We start from the raw sequence: 18,051 nt of genomic DNA, 5'->3' as shown, positions 1-18,051 counted from the left end.
ATATATATATATATATATATATATATATATATATATATATATATATATATTCTTTTAAATAAGAAGTCAGATTTCTCATATATCATGTCATGAGTTGATTATAAAAAAATGATAGAAAAAGCCTAGAATGAAGTATGAGCCTTATAACTGCATTTAGTACTTCTTTTGGTACTATGGTGCTGAGATTTTTACTTGCAATAACAACATCAGACAAGTTTAGCAAGCTGAACATTGTTCTGACTCGAACTTTGAAACCAATAAATGTTTAATCAAGACAGAGCCAAGAGCTTATCAAATATTTTCACAGTACACAGAGTGGTAGACTGACTCACTACCAAATAAATAAATAGATAAATAAATAGATAAATAAAGTTGTCATGATACTCTGCTACTGCAAAAGAACCACAAAACGAACAATCAATAAAAACTCTCTTCAATAAGCTAATGCCTAACTTGACAAATGTATGTAAACATGTAGGTGTATCTGCATTCGTATAGCCTAAATACAGTATGATTTACTGATGTTAACAGGTTTTTAGAACCTCAAAATGTTCTGCACCTTAAAACTGTAATTTTCAAATCACATAACTTTTCCCTCCCAACCAAGTCCACATTCCCCAACAACTTGTAACATTTTAAAGAGACTGAGAATATATTGATAACATACGCCCAGCTGTACAGTACAATGGGCAAACTTGACGTTTTTATGAACGGCTGCCCAGAAGACATATTTTTAGTCAGTCCCCTTTCAGCCCTATTAGATAGACAACAATAACACAGATAAAAATCGCTGAGAAGGTCAGTCTTATTCCACCAATGACAGACCCGAACAATGCCACTGCCAATTTACCCCCATAAGTTTCACCTCTAAGCTCTTCACTTATGATATTTATCCAAGCCAACCACCCAGGGTATAAATATATCAGGTCTCTAGGACACAAGACAGACATATGGAACTCTTTCAGACATTTTGGTTGGATAAGGCAAATGGACTACAAATCAGTGCTGTTCAGTTGTGTTTATGCTTTTCACTATTATGCTATTGTTTTAGGGCACTTTCCACAAATAGGGTACTTTGGTGTCTCATTACTTTAAAAAAAACATTGGAGCACAAATTCCCTTTTTTTCCCCTTTCTTTTCTTTCTTTTTTTCTTCTTCTTTCTTTTAGAACTATTAGAAATTTTAGATAAACTGTAACCTAAAGTTCACATTGCATGAAATTATTTATTAATTTTAGAAATTTAGTCAAAGTTCATTTTGATGTATATTTAATGTTTATTGCAAGAAAGTAACAGTTTTCTGGCAGAAATGGCAAACCTTATATAAAAAAAAAAAAACAGCTAATATAATATTTACTTTCACCACTTGAGGTTGACGGTCAGCATTTTCTGAAGGGTAAGAATTTTCTTTAATTGAACATTTGTTAAAAAAGACAATAAGCAAAAAAAAAAAAAAAAAAAAAAAAGACTTTCTTTGAGTTTAAGGTCCTATTTTGTACTCTATTTGTGGAATGTGCATTAGATTAGATCTTAATTGCTTCAAGAGTGCTCTAAATGCAGCCTGTATCCTTTGGCTTACTCACTGGGGTTCTAAATACAATTATTATTTACTTATTTACTTAATTATTTATTTTTATACACAATTTACATCATATATCATATATTCATTAAACTGCACAATGATGACTCTAAAACTATAGATAATACAGTTTCATTTTCTGTTAAAGCATCATTTTCTGTAAAGCTGCTTTGAAATGTTGTGTGTTGTGAAACGTGCTATAAAAATAAAAATGACTTGACTTGTCTGCTTATGGGATGTTCATACTCAACAAGTCCTTGAACTAAAAAAAGCTAGATGTAGTGCAACAAATAGAACAGAAAGCAGGTGTCTTTTGAAGCAAGTTTTAAAGTTCTTTTTAACTTGACATAGTGTCTAAAATGGATTGATCTCACTGTGAATTCAGCGACAGCAGGTTGAGAGTTCTTGAGCTAAAATCAGTCTGTGCTTACCAAAATGCGACCACTGCCCCCAGTGGCCGAAGAAGGAAGTGTTTTTGAACATATGGAAACATATGATCTCCAGTGTCCAGGAGAAATGTCCACAGAGGGGCACCAAAAACGAGTTGGAAAGCGAGGTGTTTTCAGTTTTAAATAATGTAATGCACTGAAACTTAGAGGGAAAATGCAACCTCCAAATTGCGCTCACCACTGATTATGTCAATGGGATTACTTTCTGGATTCAATGCAGCACTATAACGTAGGTCTCTGAGGCTTCTGACACATCATGCTATCAGTCACGCCAAAGGAAAAGATAAACACATTTGAACTGATGCAAATATGTCTGATGGAATATGTCCCTTGACAGTAAGTCACCAGAATTGGGGTCTATGTCAGGGTACTGAAACATTCAGTAGCAACATGTCAACTTCCTGTGTGATCACTTTGGTCTAAAAAATGCAGTGATCCTGCACAAGATGCTGAAAAAACAGCAAGATGTGTTGCAACTGTCAAAGATGTCTGTATAGTACATGTTTACACAGAAATACAATTGAAACACACTCCAGATGGACATAAAGACACATTTGAATGGCTCTTTATCCGTTTCCAAATGAGAGCTTTAAATTACGCACTTGGAAATAAAACACTTTTTTTTTTTCAATAATAAACACAATCATGTTAGGACCCACAAAAGAGGATGAACATGTCTTCCATGACCTTTGAAATCAGTTATAGCGATATTATAATTTTTTAAAATGCAAATCAGTCAAACATTTCAGGAAACATAAAGGATGTACTGGAAAATTTGTCTCAGTCGTTATATTGATTTAAAATGAAAAGGCTGCCAACAGAATGTGACACCTAAGTGCGACTTTCAGGAAGAATGGCACAGTGCACGGAGGGACACAAATGTAACAAAGGTGGTGGAGGGTTCTCCTGGGTTGACAAAGCCAAGCTGATTGATCTAGTTCACTTGTGCCCTAAAGCGGGGTTCTCTGGACTGCCATGCTGCTATGGTTCACTACACTCTCAGTAAGCATGTACAACACATCACAAATAGCACAGAAGAGAGGAGGAGAAATTCATTATGGTCATGAGATGGATCTCTCTTCTTCTGTTTGTCTAAGCTGCCGAATAGTGCATCAGACAGGGAAAGACAAGCACAGAGCTGGGGAACGATGATATTTGAAATGAAGTGGTTAAAAGATCGGGCATTCTGGGAATCTAGTCCCTTTTTTATGCTGTGCACAACCTTGCCAAGACATGACATCATGCCTACCAGCTTGTTGAAAAGGCAGTGTACCAAACCACTAGCAATTTTAGGCAATCTGGACAGTCTACCAAGGGACAGTTCTGAAGAAGCAGATGATTAAACTCTTTGGTCCATGTGTCTACAATGAATGAAGCTGCAAATGGCATCCATTAAAGGGACAGTTTACCCAAAAATGAATATTCTGTTATCATTTACTTATACCCTAACCCTTTCAAGGTGAATGGTGACAAGGGCTAACATTCAGCCTAACATCTCCTTTATTTTTCACAGAGGAGAGTCATACAGGTTTGGCAAAACATAATGGTGAGTGCATAATGATGGAATTTTCATTTTTGGTTGAACTATCCTTTTAGGAACACCTGCGTCAAAAAGGACTTGAATTAAAACTAAATAACATTTACCCAGACTTCACCTCTCTGATTTTGGCAGTTAAGATGATATTAAGATTAAGATGCAGTGGGAGAAAATGAAAAAGCACTCAAAATATTATTGGGTACAGAGCCAAGGGCTCAAGTATGAAGAAACCAAATATCTAGCTAAAGAGAACAGTGTGGCATGTTCAAGATAGTGGCTTTTGATCAGTTTAATGTGGCTTGTTTGGCAGCAGTTGAAGCACTGGGCAATTTAGTGATGTCCTTGTAAGACAGCTACAAGATTCTTCTGTGATTTGACAGCATCTAAAAGGACAGTTTTAGTCAAGCATAAAGATGACATATTCTCTGTTTACTTGTGTGCAGTAAAAGCTATTAACACAAAACATCAACTTTTACTAAGGATTCACATAGAAAACTACTATAGCATGTTTAGTGGGTGCAAACCTCTGATAGAGCTTTACTTCTAAGCAGTAATAAAGAGCTCATTGTGCACCTTAAAACAAGTCGTCACTGTCAAACTCCAGTTCTTCAAATTATGCCAAACAAATACTGCAACTGTAGACGTATGATGTCGATTGCCCAATGGCATATCAGGCAATTGTAACAATACATTTTAATGATGATTTTAAAATGTGACATTTAAAAAATACAAAACTCTTTATTAATTTGGCTTGGTTCAGCTAAATAAGGAAGAAATGTTTCTTGCACAATATTTTACTTTCGGCGCCTCACTCTCAGCTAAGACCCCAGTGACTGACTTTGAGCATAACTGAGAAGCACAGAAAACTCGCCATCACTATTCTTTATTTTACTTTCCATTCTTTTGATAAGACATTTCTGGGTGAATTGTACAAAATGTAATATTTTGCCTAAAGAAAATGAAGCCTATTTTAGGACTATTAAGATATTTTCACACGTTTGGATTTTTGTTTCTTGTCTTGATTTATGTCCTATATCTTATTTATTTTATTTTGAAGTTTATTTCCATGTCATGTCTTAGTTCACTGCTTTCTGTTCCTTTGTGTTACAGTTTCCTGTCTTGATGTTTCCCAGGTGTGTCTGCTTACCATTTATGTATTTCGAGGGTCATGTCTAGAAGTTAACCGCCTGATTACATACAGTCTCTCGAGAGCCGCATGCAGTGTTTACACAGTGTGTTTACTGTGTTTATTTGGAGTCCTACAGAATCTCTACACCTAAACCTAACCCTAACCTTGCGAGAGGAAGGCTGTCAGGGTGTTACCTTCTAGACACAGCCTATTTAAAGCCCTCATGTTCTCCTTATTTTTGAGCACGTACTGTTCTTTGATATGTTGTTCATGGTTGTTGTTGCAACTTTGTATGTACGGTCATGGTCATAGATATTGCAAGTTATGTTGTTCTTGGTCACAGTCAAGTTTGTTGAGACTTAGTCTTTGTTCAAGTTCTGTTTTGGTTTTTGGTTAGTTTGCTACTTTAACTTCTTGTAAATAAACTGGATTTTTTCCCCCTGTATCGCTTTAGAAAGATACTGTATCAGTTATGAGAATCATCATAGTCAATTATGAGAATTTTGGAGGAAATGTGCTTTATTGTCATAAAATGAGTCACAGTTTTAATGTTCATAACAAAATAATGTCACAATCTTAATAGTACTAAAAATAGGCTTCAGTTTAATTTATATTGCACAACATATATTAGTTTATTTCTTTTTCTTAATTATTTTATTTCATTTTTTTTTATTTTATTTTTTTTATTGAAATTGTCCTGAACATGTTTCCATGAGATTCACCATTCGGTTAAAAAAAGCCAATTTTTAGCTTGATATGGAACAATTTCATACTGTATATTATCTTTATATGTGACATTTTACATTGTAAGTGTAGGTATGCCAATTTTCTTAAATTGTAATGACTATAACTCTATAAATAGCAAACCAGCTATCTTGTCCTAATCAAATAAACCACAAAGTCAGACAATAAAAAGCATTTCTTTCTCTCTGCTCTGTATCTCATTCTTTGTATTGTGTGTGTGTGTGTGTGTGTGTGTGTGTGTGTGTGTGTGTGTGTGCAGTATGAGTGAAAAGCAGCATACATGATGGAAAAAGAAGAAACAGAAAGAGAAACCAAACTTTGCCTCATTAATTTTGAAATAAGATTCAGTATGACCTCTATGCTAATGGATAATCCCAGGACACCATTTAATACTAAAACTCTCATCCCACTATATCACTCCTGCCAGTTACAACACTTACAATGCACGTGTGAAATGTTGACAGTGACTGATTACCTACATGACTTTACCTCACATGTCAAGCTATCCCAAAATAAACAAAACACAGTAAAAAAATCTCAAAATGTTATAGTTTTGTTGTTGTAGCAGTACATAAAAGGAAGTTTTATTTCTCCTCGGTCATTGTTTTTGTACATTAAGCCATATGTTTTTCATGCTTTGCTTTTAGAATGTCTCCTGAAAATGTGCTTGACTAACAACTGAACATAGGACATTAACACCAAAATCTCAGCAGAATTAACTAATTTAAAACCTCAGTTGGGAAGTTAACTGTAATGAATCATCCTTCCTAACCATAATAGCAAGGAAATTAATTGCATTTCTCATAACTCAGCCTGAATAGGCTAAGGTAAGTAGACTAGTGTGGATCTCGACTCAGGTTATGAAGCAGCTCTGGTTCTGATTTTACCCTAAAAGCTAGAGTTTCAAAGCTAAGCGGCCACTTATAGGTAGAAACGTCCCTGGGTGTCAGAGTAGTTACCAGTTCTATGCAGTTCTTTCATGTGGATTATGTCACTGACCAACTGGAATGTTAATGCCAATGGTGGATTTAATCTAGGTAAAAATAAGTCATTAACCTTAATAAGCTTCATCATTTGAAAGCTCAATTATTTTTTTTGAAGAGACTGTTGTGCTGCGGATGATATGTGTTTTTGGACTGTAGACAATTTGCTGTAGAGCTATGGAAAAAATGTCACAGAGCAAAGCCAGTAGTGGGGACAAAAATGAGGTTGGACAGGGCAGTAGAGAATAATGGAACAAGACAGGCACACATCCTGTGTGAGATCACACTGATGTCAAACCATATCGCTTCCTGCAGATTAAGCGGACGCAACGGCACATTTAGATCTGTCTAATTCCTGTATTACATTAGTGATTTAGAGGCAGATGTGAGGTTATGTAACTACAGAGAATTAAAGTTCAGTTGACTTGCAAGATGAAGAAATCTTGATTCTCTTTGTATAACAAGCAGTTTAGTAATTGCAGTAAGTCTACATGTTCAGGACCGAAAGTGAGCAATTTTGAAATGTTGTTCCAAACCAGTTTGACATTCTTTCTTCTGTGGAACACAAAAAGATGTTATGCAGAATAATGTAGATAAAAAAAATGCAATGGAAGTACATCGTGACTGAGACTAACAGCTTAACATCTCCTTTTGTGTTCCACAGACAAAAGAAAGTCAGATGAATTTGGATAAACATGAGGGTAAGTGAATTTTTGGGTGAGCGGTCCCTTTTAAGAAAAATTATTTCAGTGATTTCCAAACATTCTCTCTTAAAAGAAAGCATCACCTCTCAAAACTTTCGGTCTCTGTCTTTGGCTTTGATGGGTTGATAAGTGTAAACTCATTTAAAATTCATCATTCCAGAAGATTTTCCAAGAAAGTTTAATGGAGGACATTTTCCCCATGCAGGTGCAGAGCCGGCCAACGTAATCACGCCATTTAGTAGATAGATAACCAAATTATCGCCAACCTTGCAGACCATTTCTCTACCCGCTACACCACTGCAGCCTAATTATGATTAATATCTCTTGCTTCTGAAATATATTTCTCATTCCATTCCCTAAACTTTCACAAAATCAAAGTGTCACTATTTTATAGACTATTTATTTTGTGATATAAAATATATTAGCACAGGATCACACAATTGCAAGCAGCCCTAATGCTCATTTTCAAAAGTGCAGTTGGCCTATAAAGAGCAATAGATGATCTATGAAGATATCTTATCACAGCGGTTTTATTCTGTGTTCTGGCCCTTCCACCCATTTAATCCACATTTAAAAATTGAATGGGGAGAGGAGGACATTTAAGTCCTATGACCTAGCCTAATGTCAGGCTGTGTTGTCTGCTATGTTTCATGATTTTCTAGGAGAGCTTGATTAAAGATTAAAAATCGTATTATTGAAGGTGTCTTTCATTGATCACTAAGTACGATGAAGCCAAACAAATGCAAAGAAGGTAGCCAGAACTTTGTGGCAGTTAAGTAGTACTTAGAGACCAGGGCTCAGCTATCAGCAAGCAGTAAGTTAATGTCCAATATGTTTCACATGAAAAAAGCAACATATCAGTCACATTACTTGTTTATTATATCATAGATGTTTTGCCAGGGACCGATTTTTGCAGGGCTCTAAAGCGTGATAAATTGACTTATATTTTTCCCTGTCTGCCGCCTTTGACATTACAGCTCAGGATAGTCGCTGGTAAAGTGCTCAGGACTGTACATTCTTACAGTGCTATCAGCCAGAGTTGATAGATTGTAATTTTTTAGAAAATCAAGAGTATTTAGACAAATTATTTACAACTCAGGGGATTGGCTCAAAAAACCACTGTCTCCAAAACTGAGTGCCCATGAGCAAAGATGTCAAATTGAAATTGCGTACTTCCTAGGGGTCATGCACAAATCAAGCAACTGTCATTGAGATGCCACACAAAAATACAATTTGGAGTTCATCTGAATTATTCATAAACATGCACTGAACCACACAGATGGCCACAGGAAAAGAGGCTTTCAAATTAGGTGGCTCTTGGTGTAGTTCATGGAGGTAATTTTTGCTTGTGGTGCTGCAGTTTTTTTTTTCTGAAGAATCTCTTTCAGCATGGTTGAAGCCTCTGAGAGTAGATGGAACTCTTCGAGTCTCTGCCTTTGGAAATGTCATGCATTTGCAACGTTTGTAGCAGGATTGGTGCTGTCTCTGGGATAAATCTCTTTTTTAACGGACCTGACGGGAGAATGGGTGACAGCAGGGGACAGCGGTTCTGAAGCTGTGCCTTCAGTCTGAGGCAGTATGTCTGCCACTCATACCTCTCAGCACTGTGAGTGAAAATCACTGATGTGAAAGAAAACCAATTCAGCATATGAAATTCACGGGAGACTGATAGCATGAATAAGCCCTATTCGCAAACAATTAAAAATCACACTTAAGGGGGCCTGGGTAGCTCAGTGAGTATTGATGCTGACTACCACCCCTGGAGTCACGAGTTTGAATCCAGGACGTGCTGAGTGACTCCAGCCAGGTCTCCTAAGCAACCAAATTGGCCCGGTTGATAGGGAGGGTAGAGTCACATGGGGTAACCTCCTCGTGGTCGCTATAATGTGTGGTTCTTGCTCTCGGTGGGGTGCATGGTGAGTTGTGCGTGGATGCCGCAGAGAATAGCGTGGGCCTCCACATGTGCTACGTCTCCACAGTAACGCGCTCAACAAGCCACGTTATAAGATGTGCGGATTGACGGTCTCAGACGCGGAGGCAACTGAGATTTGTGCTCCGCCACCCGGATTGAAGCGAGTTACTACGCCACCATGAGGACTTAGAGTGCATTGGGAATTGGGCATTCCAAATTGGTGAGAAAAGGGAAGGAAAAAAAATCACACAACTTAATACTAATGGAATAGCAGCAAATTTGCATCATATTGGCAACATGTTCACACAGGAAGTCAGCATGTTGTTTCTGAAAGTTCCAGTATCCTAGGATCGGCCACATTATGCCAACTCACTGACAAGCGGCATCTCCTATCAGGCAGTTTTTCATAGGCTCAAGTTTAGTTACTCTTTTGGTGTGACCATAGAGTGTTGCGTCAGCAGCATGGGAGACCCGGGTTTGCATCCCACATTGAAACTAGGCAGTAATTGTGTTTTCACAGTCAGTGACAATGCGATTTGGTTGCATTGTCCCCCCTAGAATTACATTTTTACTTCACTGATGGTTAGGTTTAGGATTGGAGGGTACAGTTTATAAAATATGCATTTCTCTTCACTGTATTACATCTTGTACAGCTTATATTTCACGGTGCATGGAAGGATAGTGTCTGTAACAACAGACAGCCACTAAAAGCTGTCAAGTCAGCATATTTTAGCAAACTCATAGAAATAACCACAATATGTAGTGTATGTTAGATCCAATACCAACTAAGCTCTTAAAAGAGGTATTCCTTGTAATCTCAGGACCTCTTCTTAATATTATTAACTCCTTGCTATCCTTAGGACATGTCCCAAGAAACTTTAAAATGGCAGTTATCAAACCGCTTATTAAGAAGCCACAGCTTGATTCTGGAGAATTGGCTAATTATAGACCGATTTCAAATCTCCCATTTATGTCAAAAATACTAGAATAGGTAGTGTCCTTCCAACTATGTTTAATTATAAAGAGAAATAGTATATATATGAACAATTTCAGTCAGGATTTAGGCTCCACCACAGTACAGAGACTGCACTTTTCGGAGTTACACATGACTTGCTCCTATCATCTGATCGCGGCTGCATTTCTCTTCTAGTGCTTTTAGATCTTAGTGCTGCCTTCGACACCATAGATCACGACATTCTCTTGAATAGGCTTGAGAATTATATTGGCAATTGTGGACTTGCATTAGAATGTTTTAGGTCCTATTTAGCAGACCGCTACCACTTTGTCTATGTAAACGATGAATTGTCATATCAAACAATAGTTATGTATGGAGTGCCACAGGGATCAGTTTTAGGGCCTCTGCTTTTCTCCTTATATATGCTTCCCCTGGGAGATATTATCAGGAATTGTGGAATAAGTTTCCACGGTTATGCCCATGATACCCAACTTTATATTTCTTTGAAACCCGACGAAATTTCACAATTCTCCAAATTAGCAGTGTGTATCAATGAAATCAAAGATTGGATGGCCAGAAATTTCCTTCTACTCAATTTCGACAAAACAGAGGTACTAATTATTGGACCAAAAACCTCTAAAAATAAGCTGCTAAAATATAATTTGACTCTTCATGGATGTACTGTTACATCGTCTTCTACAGCGAAGAATTTAAGTGTTATATTTGATACCAATCTGTCCTTTGAAAATCCAATTTCCAGTGTTTGTAGAACAGCATTCTTCCACCTCAGAAATATTGCTATGTTATGACACATGCTCTCTGTTGCTGATGGTGAAAAACTAATTCATGCGTTCATGACCTCAAGACTAGATTATTGTAATGCATTACTGGGAGGATGTCCAGCAAGTTCAATAAATATACTTCAATTGGTTAAAAATGCAGCAGCCAGAGTGCTGAGTACAACCAAGAAATATGATCATATTAGCCCCATTTTATCGTCGTTACATTGGCTACCTGTTAAACTGGCTACCTGCAGTACTTAAGTGATCTTCTACAATGCTATATTCCATCACGTTCATTATGATCACAAAATTCTGGCCTGTTAATAGACCCTAGAATATCAAAATCCACAAAAGGAGGTAGATCCTTTTCCTATTTGACTCCTAAACTATGGAATAATCTCCCTAACACTGTTCGGGATGCAGACACACTCACTGAGTTTAAGTCTAGACTAAAGACTCATCTATTTAGCTAGGCATACACCTAATTTATCCATCAACTCACAATTAGGCTGCTTTAGTTAGGTCTACCAGAACCAGAAACATTTATCATGATCTTTTATATTATTCTATTTGTATCCCTGTCTCAACCTCAGGATTCCTATCCAGCTCCGTTCCTGCTTGGTGTCAGACTCCACTGCTACATGTCTCTGTGTGATAACTACTAAATGTAGTTGGTGCCAGCCAGACATTTCAACCATAAACTGGAGCACACACATGCCCAGACACCCAACAACACATACTGCTTTGGCCTCGAGGTGCAGTGTTTTGGATTTCGGTAAGTAAAGACCGATTTTAGCTGTTTTTACTGTTTCAATGAGATCAATCTGGTATGGAAAAGAGGTGGCAAGCTAAAGTTATACTTAATTTCATTGTTACAATAATCAATAAGACATTGATTAGAACAGATTGTAGATATGTGTTCAAAATGAAATTGGGGTAAAAAAATAATTTCTGTTGTTTTTACAACAGATTTTCATTCAGTTAATTAAATAAGCCATATTTTGTGCTGTATCCACTGAGTTGTGGCATATATATTATACAAGAGAGAGTCAGTCTCAGATTTGATGTGAATTGACTTGAGAAGGCTGAACCACAGGTCCTTATACCCATTAGCTACCATGTGGTTTCTAAACCAACCTAATTAGAGCAGTCACAAATCCTTTAAACATTTGCCTAACCACACTATCAAAAGTCAACAACAACTGAGAAATCTTCCCATCACTGCTGCTTATTTCTAAGCATCACATTGTTCTCTAAAATCCTTTTCAGGCCCACTTGAGAATAATGTTGTCTGCAAAAGCCAATTTTCTAAACTATATCTTATATTAGATTATAAATTAGATTAGTTTAGATTATAAAGTTAACATAAAAATGAATCAGTCTGATTTTTTAAACCATGTTAGTTTTTAATGCCATGCCAACATCTCTAGGTATTTTAATGGTGAAATCTTGTTAAATTATAATAGATAAAAACTATTAAAAGCCTTTATAAGATGTTTAAAAGCCATTTAAAATAAATATTTAAAACTAATTCAGGAGTTACTTTGTTAAAAACTTTTTCAAGAGTTTCAGCGGAATAATAATAATAAAAAAATCTAAATCAGTCTAATGTCAGTCAATAGGTCATTAATCATCTTAACCAATTAAGGCCTTTTTCAATGCTTAAATCAACATTTCATAAATAAAGCTGTGCACTCATCTACATAGTATATAATCACTTAGATCGGGGCATTCTAAAATATGTGTAACTTTCTGTATGGATCTAGCAGAGTGTGGGTGGTGTGATTAGCAGAGATGAGATCAAGTGATGTGAAAGAAATTGATGATGAGGAAGGGATTGTAACTAATCAGCAGAGTGAACAGTGAGGGTCAAATGCCTGTCTTAATCCCCCAAATAGAGAGGACATCAGCCAAACCATACAAGCACACTATGTGCTGCAGTCAGACAAGCCATACAATAACCCACCACTCTCCTCAGACGGGCCAATTTAAACCCACGGCGGAACTGTAAGCATGCACTGTGTGTGTGTGTGTGTTTGTGTGAGTGTGTGTGTGTGTGTGTGTGTGTGTGTGTGTGTGTGTGTGTGTGTGTGTGTGTATTTTTGGGGTCATTTGTCTAATAGAGACTGCTTTGTTACATCGGTAGTGTGAAAAAGCATAGCAAATATGCACCGCGTATTCCAAACTGAAATAGGATGACAAAACAAAAACTAAATATTTGTGATGTGGTAAATTTTTGTGACATAGATGAAAGATAACACAGTGAGAGTTTGCGATAGGACCAAAAAAAAAAACAAACAACCACTGCCAACACCACTCAAATTTGTGAAGCAGTCAGTGGTGATACTTGTACCTTGATTGGATCCCAATTTAGGTGCTTTGTCTTGTATGTCAGATTGCTTTTGTTGCTGGGGTGGTCTGGATCTCTGCAGGTTGCCCTCACTGCCAGCCCTCATCAACCTTTCCCCAACTACCAGCATGTGCGAGTGGCTCCCTGGAGGTTCCTTTCGGGATTGCATGGAGGGTTTGACCAGTCGTGAAGGTTTGGACATCTCTCCAGGTTCTCCTGAAGCACACTTGTGAGGGACTCTCCCAAAGTTCTCCCTTCCTTCTGAAACTGCACACTCCTGCACACACCTTCACCTCTCCAAACTTCGCAGAGAGCCTAACATACAACTAATTCACCAGTGGTTCTTCTCTGATGACGTCCATTGTCTCTTTTTGCTCTGAAGAATGCTGGAGAATGAAATAGATTTTCACCATCAGAGTAGATCAGGATTCCTTGGACAGAACACAGCTTGGATATGCACAGCTTGAGACTCAATAGTGAGGACACAACTGCATGCTTTACTAAAACATGCACAATCCAAATATGAGGCGAGAAGAATTTAGATCACTTGAAGAATAAAGATTATTAAACTCACACACACACTGACACACTATGCTGAAGGTCTTCAAAGCGAAACTGCAGCTCAAAGGGTCTTGTGGCTTCAGTGTGCTCTTCTCACCCTCTGCCTTTCTAATCACTTCTCGTGCTTTGGAGAAATGATCCTTCTGATAATCCAATGCCATGCAAACATCAAGCTCTAATCTACTTGTGTAGTTGGTGGTAAAACAGTACTCTTAATGCAGAGGTAATCTCTGTGTAAATTCGGCAAGCAGATTTAACCAGGGAAGCAGCTGAGATAATCACTGTTTGACAGTTGCCTTGCCACTGGTGTGCATGGAGACCAGAGACACAGCTATAAGCCACACTTGGGCAAAGAGAGAGAGAGAGAGAGAGAGAGAGAGAGAGGGGGGACTGAATAGAGAAGAGAGAGAGATCCCATGTACGTGGCTATGATAGGCTGCCTGTGGAAGCTCGTGTGCTCCCCTTCCCTGGCTCATACTGTGAGGCAGGGCTGTAACCACAATATACATTGAGGGGGACATGTCCCCCCAATAATCAGATATGGCCCAATAATCAGACATGGCCAGATATATATATATATATATATATATATATATATATATATATATATATATATATATATATTTTTTTTTTTTATACTGAAAATGTTTGCTTATGGCCAGCTTGAGGTTTGTTGAAGTGAGAATCACCCTGGCACCAACTGAAATGAACTTGGCCTCACACAAGACACCAAAGTATGTGATGATTTTTGATCACACTTCACTTAAGGCAGGATTCTCCAATTAGTTTTCACCATGGGCCAAATTCTGTCAACAATACAAAGTCAAGGGGCATGGCCCTCGATGTAATGACAAAGTGTTTGTGCTGCTGCTATTATTATTATTATTATTGTTGTTGTTTTTATTATTAAAAGAGTCACACTTAAATATTCTGATTTTCTGATTTTTTAGTTCATTTAGTATCAGTAGCCTGTTTTATTTATTCAAACAATAATCAACATTTTGTTTGTATACAGATACACAAAACTACACAACTTTGCCTGCTGGAAAAAAAAAAAAAAAACTTTAATGAACAATCTGGATCTCAATGTCCCTCATGCAAGTCTGTTCTTGCTCATCTCCAAACGGGATCTACTCCCTGCACTTTCCCTAATTGCAAATTCAATTACTAGATCCATAAGCATTATTGTTATTGCTCTTAAGGATAATATAGCAAAGTATTACAATAATTTCAATAAAGAACAAACTGTGAGCCAATGTTTTCTTATATATTATTTCTAATATTAGGCTATGCATCATATTTTTTACTGTAAAATATAATTCTGAATGTGCACTATTCCACATGTATCACAGTACTTTGTGTTATATTATCCAGGCATTAATCCAGACATTATAAAAAGAGTACCCAGATAGCACATGTACGTATGTTGCGGAGACGTCTGTGGAAGAGTGCTACATCTGGAAAGGATCTTCGGGAATCCGTTTGGAATATACTGGTAGAAAAATACATGTGCAAATATAAATAAGACGTATATTTTTGTGAAAATGCTTTTTACTCATCTGGTCATTCTACAGAAACGTCCACATTTCTGTCCCCAGCCTTTACAGAGAGTATGCACTTTAAAAACACTGTTTAAGCATAATTATTTCACATACTTAACAATTATACCTATTTTAGCCATGAATTAGGCAATATTTGTTTTTAATAAATTATATTAAATTTCAAGTATCATAAAAGTGCTTGTCGCCAAGGTCATGTATCGAGGTTCAGGGCTATATTTTGAGTTTAAAAATAAATTTCTCTCTCATTTTAAATGCAATAATGTATACCTCAATATCCCATTTTGTACATGGATGACATAACTAAATGAAATTTCAAATAAATAATAGTTGTCCCCTGGAGTCATGTCACTGGTGTTACCGCTTAACAAAAAAAACCTTATTTGGAAAACAATATCCAGATTTTGACATCACTTACTAAATCCTGCATCCTACTTGCTGAAGTTCAATCAAGAAAGGCACATTCTAAGTTTTCTGTCCCTTTTCAGTTATCAGAAATGTCCTCATTTATTCCATAATTTCATTTGAGTGTTTTAGATGATGTCACTGGTAAGATCGATTTTATTATAATGGAATTGTTAAAAAATATAATACAGATGGATTAAATGAAGTTATTATGCATAAAACTGCACTTATTAACACACATTTCATGATTATAACTTGTATTTGTCATTGTTTTTTTAGTCATGTACTGTATATTGCCAAACATGGTATAGAGGTGCTTCTGGCAAGATCTAGATTTGATGTTATTGATATGGTGACAAACAGATTATTTGCTTATTTCCAGAGCCCATGGCACTGATCAAGTGATCAGTTCAGACTGAGTAGGGGTTCTGGGAGTTCATCATGGGGCACTTGTACTGAGGTGGTGAATAAGGCAGAAAGATGCCATGTTTTGTTCTTTATTAATAGCTGAGGACAGTCCTAATTTACCCCCTCCGAAAAGACATAGACAATGGCATAAGAGCATTAGAAGTTCTTTTTTTTTTTTTTTTTTTTTTTTTTTTAGATTTTAGTGTTTCCTAAAGCAGTTAATTTTTTATGATTATTATTATTTTAAGCACGCAAAGCCAGTTGTTAAAGATCTTTTCTTAAGTGTCTTAAACTTTAATTTTGATTAAAAAAAAATATATACTTTTTTTCTAATCTCATCTCAGTAATTGATTTTGGAGGATACCAATCTTTGGAGCTTTATTGTCACTGGTGTTACCAGTGTTTTTTGTCATATTTGACATATAACCGATTTTAAATTAATTGACTTCATTCAAGAGTAAGGATATTAAGGATTGTATCATTTTTATTTTTATGTCTGTCCTTCAAACTTTTTTATTTTTGTAGCAAAAATATGAAGGTGCAAATGAGTAAATGCCACACAATCACACTTTTCACAAAATCAATGTCTTTTATTTTGAAATGTTTAGTTCCTGTTTCCCTTGTCATGTGATTCCTGTTTTCCCTCCATGTTCATGTGTCATGTTTTCATTGGTTTATTGTTTAATTAGCTTGTTATGAGTTCTGTTTGTTCATTGGTTTATGTTCTCCCATGTCTTGTATTTAAGCCCTCATGTTTGCCACTGTCACGTATTAAATGTAGATGTGTATGTTGTCCATGGTTTTGTTAGATCACGTTTAGGGTTTTTGGCTTTCACTTATGTAATAAACTGCACTTGGGTTCTTATCATTGTCTTTGTCATCATCATTGCCAGTGCCAGCACCGTTACTCGAGGGGCTAATGAAAATTGTAATTTAAGTTTAAATGTTTAAAAACAAAATTTATTTTCAGGCATTTTGCTACCACAAATGTAAAAACACAGATTGTATATTCTTCAGAATGCATCAACACAATGGAAAGATACATAATGAAACAGTTCTGCCAAATTACGTAAATGCTTTAACAACATTTGATATATTAACTCTAGCAATGACTAGTGATGTGTTATTCATGAACGATCTGTTCATTTTGAACGAATCTTTTGTGACTCAGAAGAACGAGTAGTCTCAGAGCGATTCGTTCATTTTGCGTTGGACGCACATGTGCATTGCGCAACCTCCTTTCGTTTGTTACGTGAAAACCGCATAGGCACTGTACAGGAAACAGAAATAATTAGTTCACCTCTCGAGTCTTTTGGTCCGAGTCATTTGTTCTTTTGTCACGTGACAGCCGTATACACTATGCATTGCTCACACAGGAAACAATTTATTAGTTCACCTTGAGTCTTTTGGTCCGAGTCATTCGTTCTTTTGTCACGTGACAGCCGTAAACACTATGACAAAAGAAAATTCTGTTTAATCATAGATATGTAAATTGGAGGGAGTTAATCATCTGATTAATCTGAAGGATTTGAGAGCGGCCTAAACCTTTAGAGCTCTTCTGTATCAACACAAGGAACACACTGTTGTAATAAAATAAGTTTTATTTACAAAACGATAAACAAGAATAACTAACAAAAACTACAAAATGGTAATAATATGCTAAAAGATAACAAAACAATAGGTAAATAAAAGTGCATAGGATGGAAAGATACAAGTTTTTGAATTGGATGTAGTGATGGCAAAGTATGACTATTATCTCATGGAAAGACAAATTGCTGTCAGTGCAACATTCATCATCTGGAACACGCATATGCACGAAACTTGAAAAGAAGGTTTGCTCGCCAGAGTTAAACGTTGTCGCTGTAGTTATCTCCCTGGTATAGGGATTCTAAACTTGCCCTTGCAATAGTCTGTTGTAGTGACTTGGTACTTGGTCGATCTTCTACTGTCTCTCGGATGGAGACTAAGAACGTTGGATGATCTGTTATCCTCTCT

At 36.5% G+C, this 18,051-nt stretch overlaps 1 protein-coding gene across 1 annotated transcript in view; it reads right to left on the bottom strand.

Moving 5' to 3' along the window:
- The window catches only part of LOC127440665 (sickle tail protein homolog), a 79,393-nt gene extending 66,068 nt beyond the window's left edge, over nt 1–13,325 (bottom strand). The window contains exon 1 of the mRNA XM_051697388.1: nt 13,127–13,325. Within this exon, the coding sequence (XP_051553348.1) occupies nt 13,127–13,325 (199 nt within the window). The remainder of the gene's footprint in view (nt 1–13,126) is intronic.
- Between the last annotated feature and the right edge of the window lie 4,726 nt (nt 13,326–18,051).

Source organism: Myxocyprinus asiaticus, chromosome 5 (genome assembly GCF_019703515.2).
Source record: "Myxocyprinus asiaticus isolate MX2 ecotype Aquarium Trade chromosome 5, UBuf_Myxa_2, whole genome shotgun sequence".
In the NCBI taxonomy this organism is placed as follows: Eukaryota; Metazoa; Chordata; class Actinopteri; order Cypriniformes; family Catostomidae; genus Myxocyprinus; species Myxocyprinus asiaticus.
The sequence above is the reverse complement of the archived record's forward strand: the minus strand, read 5'-3'. Positions and strand labels throughout refer to the sequence as shown.